General features: G+C 49.5%; 1 protein-coding gene across 1 annotated transcript; it reads left to right on the top strand.

Annotated features, from left to right (window-relative positions):
* The first annotated feature begins 4842 nt into the window (after positions 1-4842).
* Positions 4843-11146, top strand: FBXO17 (F-box protein 17). Its single transcript, XM_036012766.1, is given in 10 exon segments — positions 4843-4862; positions 5077-5214; positions 5216-5289; positions 5292-5425; positions 6125-6234; positions 8310-8326; positions 8329-8404; positions 9308-9384; positions 9387-9442; positions 10691-11146. Coding segments are annotated over 10 exon segments (828 nt in total). The 3' UTR covers positions 10817-11146.
* The last annotated feature ends 397 nt before the right edge of the window (positions 11147-11543 follow it).

Genomic DNA, 11543 nt, shown 5'->3' with positions numbered 1-11543 from the left:
TGCCAGCCAGGACTTCAGTTCTAATTTTGATGTGGTTGTGCGAAGAGGTGAGCTGTGTCTGCCTATGCCGCCATCTTGACTGGAAGTCTAATTTTTTTCCACTGATTTAGAAAGAGATAAAGGAAAGGAGAGAATGAGACAAACATCGTTTTGTTGTTCCACTCATTTATGCATTTACTGGTTGATTCCTGTATGTGCCCCAATAGGGGATGGAACCCGCAACCTTGGTGTGTTGGGACAACACTCTAACCAACTGAGCTGCCCAGACACAGACAGTAACCAACTGAGCTACCCAGACACAGACAGTTGTCAGTGCAACTAACAACCACCTGGGGCAAAGCACACCCTAGTCCCTAAAGCCCATCTGCACAGCTAAGTCACTCAGTAGTGGGGTAAAGAGGTGTCAGGCTTCTTCCCATGCCCACAGACCACTTGCCTGAGATGGGCTTATTTCTTAACAAGACCTGAATCAGTTTATTTTAAAATTTTAACAGCTGACATGGCAGTAAGTAACAGGACAAGCATTAGATCACTGCAGCTTCTTAACCTAGGACAACCTGCAAGGATCATTTTGGCCATTAAAACAAGATGATGGGACTCAGTGAGATGATCCAGCTTAAATGTTCAGCATGGTGGCTTATAAGGGCCCAGTAAATGTCACCAGATGAAAGTCTCATCACTAAATGGTTGCTCATCATTTTTTATGATGTGTGATAATAATAATAGCAACTAATATAATTTAATGCTTAATTTTGTATGAATATCATTTTTATTTATGAGACACCAGTGGTTTTACTTAAGCATTTTACAAGTATTACTGCATTTCATTATCACAACCCTAAGAAGTAGGTGCTGATAATATCCCCATTTTCAAAAGAGGAAAGGGAGGCACGTGGAGATTAAGTGACATGCCCTTGGTCATGTAACTAACAGGAAGCATAGCTGGGACTTGAACCCAGGCACAAAGCTTTTATTTCTTGGCTGTTCTGCCCCTGATGAGGAAATGAAATGATTTTCTGATTAGGTCTTAATCACTGGGTTCTTGTTGAAGAAAGGTGTTTCACCTCACTGTGCCTCAGTTTCCTCATCTGTGTAGTGGGTTTCTTTTTTTAAGATTTTATTTATTTCTTTTTAGAGAAAAGGGGAAAGGAAGGGGAGAGGGAGAAAAACATCAATGTGTGGTTGCTTCTTGTGCCCCCTATTGTGAACCTGGCCTGCAACCCAGCTATGTGCCCTGACTGGTAATCAAACAGGTGACCCTTGGGTTCACAGGCTGGTGCTCAATCCACTGAGCCACATGAGCCAGGGCTGTGTAGTGGGTTTCTAATGTGAGGATGCATTCACTCATTCATTTAATATTTCTGTATTGAGCACTGGCGTGGACACTGTGGAATGTTGTATGCAAAAGAAACAAAAGTTCTGCTCTCATGGCAATCACAGTGTGGTGAGGGAGGCAGACAAGAAAGGAGATAATTAAGTAAATTATACATACTTAGGTACAGAGCATTAGAAGGTGAAAGAAATTTGAAAGAAATATAAATAAGGAAAAGGGGAGAGTAGGTTGTTGTCGGTCATAAGGCTCTGAAATTATAAATAAGGTGGCCAGGGGTGGTTTCAGGAGAGGCTGATATCTGAGCAAAGACTTGAAGGAAGTACAGAGGTAAGCAAAAAATACTCTGGATCCAGGTGGAGCAAACAGCCCATGCCAAGGCCCTGAGGTATGGAGGCTGGTGTGGCCGGGTCAGTGAGTGAGAGATGAGGGCAAGGAGATGAGGGGGGACAGACTGGGGGCCACAGGGAGGACTTTGTGTTTACTCTGAGTGAGCTGGAGCCACAGGGGGGCTCTGGGCAGGGAGAGAGAGGACCTGATACAAGTATTCAGGCCTGACCTGGAAGCTCGTGAGGAACAGACATTTGAGGAAAGACACAGGGAGAAAGATGGTCCAGGTGAGAGATGATGAGGATGGATGAAATCCCCAGGGCAGTGAGTGGTGATGGAGAATAGAGGAGCTTCAAAGGCTGAACCCCGACTTTTTGAGATTAGAGATAAGAGGACAAACAGCCTAGGAAGCTGACTAGGAACCACCAGGCAGATGGGAGGGATCCAGATGGTGTGGTGGCCCAGAGCCAAGTGTCAGGGGAGTAACCCCACCGTGTCAGGTGCTGCTGATAGGTCAAGCAAGGCGAGGATGGAACAGAACTATTGGCTCAGCACCAAGGGGATCATTGGTGACCTTGACATTTCAGGGTGGTGGAGAGGAGCAAAGCTTGATTAGAGAAGGTTTAAGAGAGAACAGAAGTAGAAAATATGGGGACAACAAGTATAGACAACTTTTTTGAGAAGTTTTATTATAAAGAGGAGCAAAGAAATGGGGCCATAGCTGGGAGGGGAGGCGGGGTCAAGAGAGGGTTGGTTTCTAGATGAGAGAGATGACACGGTGTGGGCTGACAGGAATGGTCCAGTGCAGAAGTGGTCCTGCATGTGCAGCAGAAAGGGGACAGCTGTGAGACCATGGCCTGGAGTGGGTGAAAGGGGTGGGTAGATGTACACAGAGGGACATGTGTGCGTCCCAGGCAAGTAGGTAATAGATGGGGCTTTGGGGACCTGTAGAAGTTTACTTCTCATCATTTGTATTTTTTTCTGGAAAATAGGAAGCAAGAAGAGAGTGAAGAGGTGGAAGGAGGTGTGATGAAGTAGGAGGTAGGGGAGAAGGTATGAAGCAGTTATCTAGCCCTGGCCAGGTAGCTCAGTTGGATGGAGCATTGTCCCAATATCCAAGATTGTGGGTTTAATCCCCAGTCAAGGCACATACAAGAAGCAACCAAGAATAGTTAAATAAGTGGAACAACAAATTGATGTGTCTCTCTCTTTCTCTCTCTTTTTCTCAAGATCCATTTAAAAAGAAAAAGAAATAGTTATCTATAGAAAGGAGGAGTGAGTGGATAAGAGAAACATAATCTGATTGTCAGTCAGTTTTAGGGGCTTGAGGGTCAAGTTCAAAAATTTGAAGTGAGACCAGTCAGTGGACTTGTATATTGTTCTTCAGCCACTTTAACTGTGTGGGTGCAGGAACAGGGTAGGTGGAGGGCTGAATTTAACCAGGGTCACATGTATTGAATACAATACAGGTAGGATGTATTCAAAGAATATAAGGTCAGTCCAGAAAAAGTCCAGCTATTGTTAATATGATGAGAAAGGTCTGTGCAACATCAATGTAACCTGGCAGTCAAGAAATATAAACTGAAATGCAGATACATGAACGATGATGACTTCACTGTACTAGTCAGTGGGGACAGTAGACACCATTGAATGAGCATGTGTACTGTGTGGCCGTACCATTCAAAATGACTGAATGAGTAGCAGGTGTGTCCAACCCACAGCCCATGGGCCACGTGGCTGAGTAGGTTGAGTGAGCTGGATGACTATGGGATGGCCCGGGATGACTATGAATGTGCCCCAACACAAAATCGTAAACTTACTTAAAAACTTTTCTTTTGCTCATCATTTTTTGTTAGTGTTTGTGTATTTAATATGTGGCCCAAGACAACTCTTCTTCTTCCAGTGTGGCCCAGAAATACCAAAACGCTGGACACCCCTGGTAGAACAATGAATCTGCATCATTTTGTGTTAAGCTTGAACATTCCCCTATGGAAACTATTCAGATGATTCAGAAGGCCACAGCTATGGACAAATGGTGATTGGCAGCTTCATCATGACAACATGCCACTCATGCATCACGTCTAGTGCAGAGTTCTTTGGTGAAACATCAAATCACCCAGGTGACTCAGCCCCACTACAGCCCAGATTTGGTACCCTGCAACTTACGGCTTTTCCCAAAACTAAAATCACCTTTGAAAGGGAAGAGATTTCAGACCATTGGTGAGACTCAGGAAAATATGACGGGACAGCTGATGGTGACTGGAAGAACTGTGTGAGGTCCCAAGGTGCCTACTTTGGAGGGGACTGAGGCATCATTGTCCTATGTACAGGGTTTCTTGTGTCTTGTATCTTCTTCAATAAATGTCTCTTTTTCATAGTACATGGCTGGATACCTTCTGGACAGACCTTGTATTTTCAGTGATTAATCAGTGAATGTAAATGATTAGGAAGAAATGAGGACCTGAGGAGTGAGGGAAAGTGAAAAAGAGGTAAGCACCTAGGATGGGAGATCACAGTGGTTTGGAAGGGTTGTGGGAATTTGGGACACTGGAGGGAGAGAACTGGAAAGACAGGAGGTGATGGGTGGGAGAGAGACGCCCAAGATTGAAATTCTGAAGAGGCTGTGATTGAGACAAGGTCTCAGAGCAACCATGGGAGGAGGGAGGGGCTGAGAGCAGGGAAGGGCAGGAAACAGAGGCAGGGGTGGCAGAAGGAAGGATCACCTACCTGGATATGGAAATCACCAAGAATGATGATGGGAGTAGGGGAAGTGACAGTGAGCTTGAAGCTAAAATCATGGAGGAGTGAGCAATAGTGATCTGGGCTAGCAGGTGGTTCACAAGGTGGGTACCATCTACTTTAATGACAAGATTCATAGCTGGGACTTTAGGGAAGGACACAGAGTTGTCTGCAAGCAGCACCAAAGACCAAGGAGATGTACCCACTGGGAAGGGCCATGGGGGAGCTGGGTTCTGGTTAGAGCAAGAAGGTGACAAGAATGTTCAGTGAAGAGGTTGAGGTAATTCATATGTTCCAAAGGCCCAAGGACTTGGGACAGGTTGAGCGCAATAGGGTGGAAATGGTTTCCTCCTGGTGGTTTTCTCGTCTGTCTTCAATGTGCTTATGGTCACATATATATAAAGTGCACATATATACTAGTGCACTGACCAGAGATGGAAGCCATGGTTAACAGTCTGGTGAAGTAGGTCTGGCCAGCAGTCTTTTGCCCAAGAGGGGAAAATCACACTCCACAGCCTAGGTACACGGTTTTCGTGGCCGCGGCAGTGCCCCTGTCCATTAAAGCTGGTGGGGTAACGATCAAGCTGCAAGAGCCCCGCGTTCTGGGAGAACTAGAGGGCAGCGCACTGCCCTGACCCTCCAACCCCTTTACACCTGCAGGATTCCAGCCACTGAAGATGGTCGCCGGCCCTTGCGTGGTGGCGGCTGCCAGTGGACAAGCCCATAGCCTTGGTCGGGCTGCCTCCAGAACTGCTGGTGCAGGTGCCGAGCTACGTGCCGCCGTGCGCATTGGTGACCTGCTGCTGCTCAGTGTGCCACGTGGTGCGACGTAGTGGATGGGCCCACAGTGTGGCTGCTGCAGCTGGCTCACGACCGCAACGCAGAAGGCCGTGACTCTATTCGGTGGCCCAGCGCTGCCCACCCAATAGCAAGGACGAGAAAGAGTTTCCACTCTGCGCCCTGGCGCGCTACTGCCTGTGAGTGCTCCTGGGCAGCAACGTCATTTTTAACTCCTGTGGGGAGCATGCGTGCGAGTGGAGGACTGGCCAAAGAATGGTGGGCGGGGCCAGGTAGACTAAAGGGATAAAAGAGGTGGGGAAACGCAAGGAGGCCAAGTGGCCCGGCTAAGAAAACAGGGGCGGGGCCCGGGTTAGGAGTCAGGGGGCGTGGCTGAAGTAGAGGCCTTTGGGAAACTGGGTGAGCAAGCCTAGGCTATGAGCCATAGAAGGAGACGAAATGGATGGGCGAGACAGAACTGAAGGAACCAGGGGACCGGGCAGTGTCAGGAACCACTAGTGCTGGGACAGTAGACTCCATCAAGGTGGCTAAAGGTGGTGGAGCCAGAGGAGGGCTGAGAAGAAGCCGATTGGGATTTGGTGGGGGCGGAGCTTGCAGAGACCAAAGGCCTCCTTGGAAGCAGGTGGGCGGGGCCAGTGCAGGAGGAGCAAGCTTGATGTGGGCCTGGGGCGGGGTCAGGGGACAAGCCGAGTAGTTAAGCTGCAGAAGGAAGACGACTGTGTGGTAGGGAGCTGGAGTGGGCCTGAGGAGAAACTGAGTGAAGCGATTGTGGGGTGGAACCAGGATTGCCAACTGTTGGGAGGCAGGGCCAGAGTAGAAGCAGGAGGGAGGAGCTTGGTGGGCGAGAGCTAGTTGGGTGGTGGTGGACTCTGCTGGGCCAGCTAGCAGGTGAGTCTCTTGTCTTCAGCCCCATTGTATCACACAGAGGGCTTCAGAGGTTGGAAGGTGGAACACTGTGGGGATGGCTGAGCTGTGGAAAAGGACCTAACAGTGGTGCTGGGGGCTCCTTCCCAGACCTGTTTTGTGACTTCTTTTGAGTGAGTGGCCCTTGATCCCTGGGGCAGGGGCTTAAAGGAGGGTGGCAGACCCTACACCACTGTCCTCATCCTCACCCTCACCCACCTTCACCATCCCCTCATTTACTCATTCAACAAATGTTTGTTGAGGGCTTGCCATATACCAGGCAGTGTTTTGTAGGTCAAGATACAAGGAAAATTCAGAAAAATCAGGAACCTGCTGTTTTCATTTGCATTTTAGATGTAGGGTGGGAGACGGCATTAAACACATAAACAGTAAAATAACAAGAACACAACAAAGTACTTACTCTCTGATGCTTTACATATAACTCTTTTAATCCTGGCAACAACCCTGTGACATAGATACTATTGTTATCTCCACATTATAAGGCACAAAGGGTTACAACATCTGGTCAGTGGTGGAGCTGGGATTTGAACCCAGGTTATCTGGCTCCAGAACTTCTGATTGGTTGGTTGATTTCTCTTTATCCTCATGCCTCATACCCATTTCCTTGTCTCCTGCCCCCATGGTCAACCATTCTCACATGGCATTACCCAGCCTCCTAGTACTTGCCAGTGTATTAGGGGTGAAGTAATATCTCATTGCTGTTTTAATTTACATGTTTTTTATTTAGTAATAATTAAGCATCTCTTCATATGCTTGTTAGCCTCTCAGATTCCCTTTTTTATAAATTGCCTGTTCATATTTTCTATTAGGGCTGATGTCTTATTCTTGTTGTTATACAAGAATTTCTCATATATTCTAGATGTCTGTCCCTTGTCCATCCTGGAAGTTGGAAACATTTCTGTATTAACTCTGTCCATGGTGTTCTTTGTTATTTTCATATGATCAAATTCATCTCTCCTTTTTTTGCTTTAGAATTTGTTTGTGAAAAATTTTTAAAGAATTTATTTTAGAGAGAGGGGAAGGGAGGGAGAGAAACGTCAATGGGTTGCCTCCCACACACATCCCAACAGTGGACTGGCCCACAACCCAGGCACATGCCCTGACCAGGAGTCAAACTGGCGACCTCGTGGTTTGCAGGCCCTGGCGCTGAAACCACTGAACCACACCAGCCAGGGCTGAAACTTTGTTTTAAAAAATCCTTTCCTATCTTAGATTCTCACAATATTCTCATACTCTCTTCTGGTAAATTCCTAACTTTATCTTTCACATTTAGATCTTTAATCCACCTTTCAATGTGTTGTTAGCTAAGGACCTCCCCACCCCCATACATGGAGCCCATTTTCCCAACACCATCTACTAAGAACCCATCCCTCATGGAATGCCAGTGTTGCCTCTATCATTTTTGAAGTTCTATCTCGGTCTATCCCTGAGCACCATGTTCTTTTCCACTGGGCACCTTCACAGTTCTTTCTCCAGTACCACACTATTTCTGTATTACAGCATATTCAAATGCTGGGAGAGGGGCTATTTACAAAGCTGTAGGCAGACCACAAGGGATACCGCATGACCCCAGGGCTAGTAACAATGGGGGGAAAGGTCATTGCCACCCCTAGGCCTGACAGGGGTAAGGGCAGGAAGCAGTTACTGAAACCTAGGTCAGAGAAGGCTGTGAGGAGAGGGCCGTGTTGGAGCTGTGCCTTTTCGTTGACAGACACAGGAGTCCCAGGTGATCCCTTGGGAGGGAGCCGGGAGGTTCAATACCCCAATTTTACTCTCTTCTCTCACTTCTGTCTTCTGCTGGAGCTTCATTGGGCTGACCCAACAGGAAGGAAAGGGTAAGAGGGACTAGTCCATACAGGCAACACATCTTCAGACCTTGAGCCCCCCACACTCTAGGAGGCCCCAGAACTCCCTGCTCAGTGTGGGCCTCCATTTGTACTCATGTCCTTGTGCCCACCAATATCAGAGGCAGGCCTGCATCCCGGAGTCCAGGGCAGGGTGGAAAATGATAGAGGGATGTGAGCACCCAATGGGGATGCCCAGTCCATCACCCATCTTGTCTACAGAGCAGACCCCTCAGGCTGCTTTGACAGGGTTGTCAGGGAGCTTCTGAGAGGAGATGACTTCCAGGCTGTGACGGTCTGCTCCACATACTACCCACCGCCCGCACACCCTCTCCCCCTCCCAGATGGTGCTTCAAGAGGCAGCTGTGGACCTGGTGATGGAAGGGGTGTGTCAGGAGCTGCTGGACAGTGTCCAGGTCAAGATCTGTGTGGCAGACAGGTGAGTGAAGAATGGCAACAGGCCCCCGAACCAACAGTGGTGGCAGCAGTTCTGCAAAAGGGACTCATTTCATGCCCCCATCAATGCTATGGGCTGGCCACTGTTCTTGTGCCCCCCTCACAGTGAGGCTGAGAGGGGAAGTGATGCCCCAGTGAGCCCAGAGCCCCTACTCTGCATTCCTCCCCACCCTCTTCCCAGCACACCCAGGGTTTGCTGTTGGCATGGGGGCCACTAACTGGCTCGGCTGTCTGAAACAAGGTATCTCCCCTCACCTTCACCACCATCTCCTGCAGCTCTGCCCTGACCCTAAGGGCTTGTGGACACCAAGGCCTCAGAAAGGTTGGCAGCATTGTGCCCTGAAAACTGAGTTGGGCCAGAGACACTAGCCGGCTTCAGAGCCTGCAGGCCTATGAGGAGCCCCTCCTCTTAGGGCACTTAGGTTCTTCACAAAGCACTTGGACTCCTCTTCCTTCCAGCTCTTGCTCCTCCACAGAAAATCCAACTTCTGCCCTGGGGTTCTGATTCCTCCCCAGGGCACCCAGAGTCCTACTCCCTCAGGCTCCACTCCATAAATACTGGGGCTCCTCGTCCCATTCCCCAGGCCGTGGTTTTTCTCAGAGCACCATACTCACCCCACCCCCCCACACACACACCTGATTCAGTCTCTGGAATCCACCCCAGGAGGACCCAGGTTCCTCCCCCAGGCTCTGGCCCCACCCGTGGATCACCAGCCTCTTCCCCCCAGAATCCCAAGCTGATACCTCTCCCAGGCTGATATGGCATGTAGGTGTGTGCAGCCCTGACCTGATCAAAGTGCCGGGAGGCTCAGCCCCCAGCCTCCCTCATCCCAACCCACAGGTTGGGGGTGTGGTGGGGGCATCAAGGCTCACCACTACCTGGCAGGTGGGGCGCTGGAGAGAACTGCAGCTGCATCTACTGGCTCCAGGTCCGCCTTCTGGATGTGCACGAAAACGAAGTGGTCAATTCTCTGCCTCACCCAACCCAGCCCTTCAGTGGACAGAGAGAGGCTGCCGACAGGTGGGTCGACACACCTAACCTCTCGCTCCTCTCAGACTCCCTTCTCAGCTCGTCCCACCACTGGACACCTCTAATAGTAAGAGCCAACAATCCTTGAGTCCTCATCACATCCCAGGCCCTGTTCCAAGAGTTTTCCCTTTCATCAGTACAACAGCCTAGTTATTCAACATAGATTTATTGAGCACCTGGTTCTATCCCCATTCTAGAGGTGAGGAAACTGAGGCACAAGAGGTGACATGACTACCCCAAAGTCACACTAAAGTGTGCAGGGCCTCACCATCCAACAGACTCACCATCCAGAAAGATCCCATTACAAAGTGAGTCGGATCACCAGTCTCCCCTGCTTGTGGCCCTCCCATGGCTACATCCCAGAGTAAGAGCCAAAGTCCTCTCATCCTGCTACAGGAGGAAATGAAGTACAGATCCACACTACAACATGGATGGACCTTGCAAACAGTACATTAAATCAAAGAGGGCAGACACAAAGGCCACATATTGTAGGACTGCATTTCTATGAAATGTCCAGAATAAGCAAAGCCTTAGAGACAGAAAGCAGATAGATTAGTAGTTGCCAGGGCCTGAGGGGAGGGAGGAATCAGAAGTAATGGCTAATGGATATGAGGGTTGTTTTTTTTAATGGGGTGATGGAACATTCCAGAATTAGATAGTGGTGATGGTGGCATAACATTGTGAATCTACTAAAAAAACATTGAATTGTACAGTTTAAAATAGTTCATTTTATGTTGGGTGAATTTTTGGTCCATAAAAAGTTGTGAGAGATAAAAAAGCCAAAGCCTTCCTGTGGCCCAACGGCCCCACACCATCTGCTGAGTCCCTACCTGACCTCATTTCCTACTTCTCTCCTCACTGGGCTCATCACCCCCACCTCAGGGCCTTTGCACTGGTGCTCCTGTCTGGAACACCCTTCCTCCAGATCCTCAAGTGGCTCTCTCCCTTCCTTCAGGGTGTGTCTGCTCAAATGTCACCTCAGTGGGCCTTTGCTTACTCATTTCACAGCCTCACCCTCCTGCAGAATCCCCTCTGCCCCAATCCCACCCCTGCCGTGTCCGGGTCCCCTACTGGATGGTCAGCTCCACCGGGTCAGGATCTCTGCGGTGCTTTCCTCACTGCTGTATCCCCAACACCTAAGGCAGGGTCGGGCACCTACTTGATTTTGGGGAGTGTCAGTACAGTTGGAGGAATAGGAGCCCCCAGGTCCTCACCGTCTCATTTTCCTTCCCCACGCAGTTCTCCGTTTTCACCGACTTTGGCAAAGGCATCCAATATGCATCTTTTTACTATGAGAGAGATACACGCTCCTGGGTGGGGCACTACAGCGCCCTTGTGACCCCCTCCAGGACCTGCCTGTCCTAGCCCACCAGCCTGATCAGGCCTTCCAGGACCTACTACCACCTGCCAGGCATCATTGCCAATCACTGGCAGCTCTGTAGCCAGGAGCCAGAGGATGCCCAGGGTGGCTGGGGGCCCATGTGGCTTGTTCCCAGCCAGCTTCCAGCAAACCCCACTTGCTGCTTTAGCATGGTACCCCACATGCTGTTCACCAGGCTGTTCACAGCTTCCCAAGCCAGGGGTTCAAGGATTAACCGAGATTTTTACTTTGCCTGCAAACTGTTTCCTCACACGTGGGTGTCAGCTGGTAGACTTGGTAGACTGAGTCAGAAAACAAAGGCCAAAACTGTATTGCTGAGCTAATTAAGCTGATTGCTGGCAGGGAGCAGACGCCAGTCAGAAAAGCCTGACCTGGAGGAAATCCTTTGTTGTTTGGGGGAGTCTCGGATTCAGTTCCGAGGCCCCTGCGACTTCCTCCAGCACCAGCCCATTAGTGCCTCCCCTCTTTGCCAGACTGGCACTTTCTTGCAGAATCTGAGACCAGGGCTGTGCTGTGCCATTCCCCCCATACCTCCCGCCTCTGCCTCAGGGGCAGCTTGTCTCCTGTAAGGCCATTCCCCACCCCCCTCAGGTCCCATTTACATACAAATTCCAAGGCCGCATACAAGAAGCTACCAATGTTTCTCTCATAGCAATGTTTCTCTCTTTCTCACTCCCTTCCCCTCAAAAAATAAATAAAACCTTAAAAAAG

This window comes from Phyllostomus discolor, chromosome 12 (genome assembly GCF_004126475.2).
Source record: "Phyllostomus discolor isolate MPI-MPIP mPhyDis1 chromosome 12, mPhyDis1.pri.v3, whole genome shotgun sequence".
NCBI lineage: Eukaryota > Metazoa > Chordata > Mammalia > Chiroptera > Phyllostomidae > Phyllostomus > Phyllostomus discolor.
Note: the sequence above shows the minus strand (reverse complement) of the source record. Positions and strands in the feature narration are given on the sequence as shown.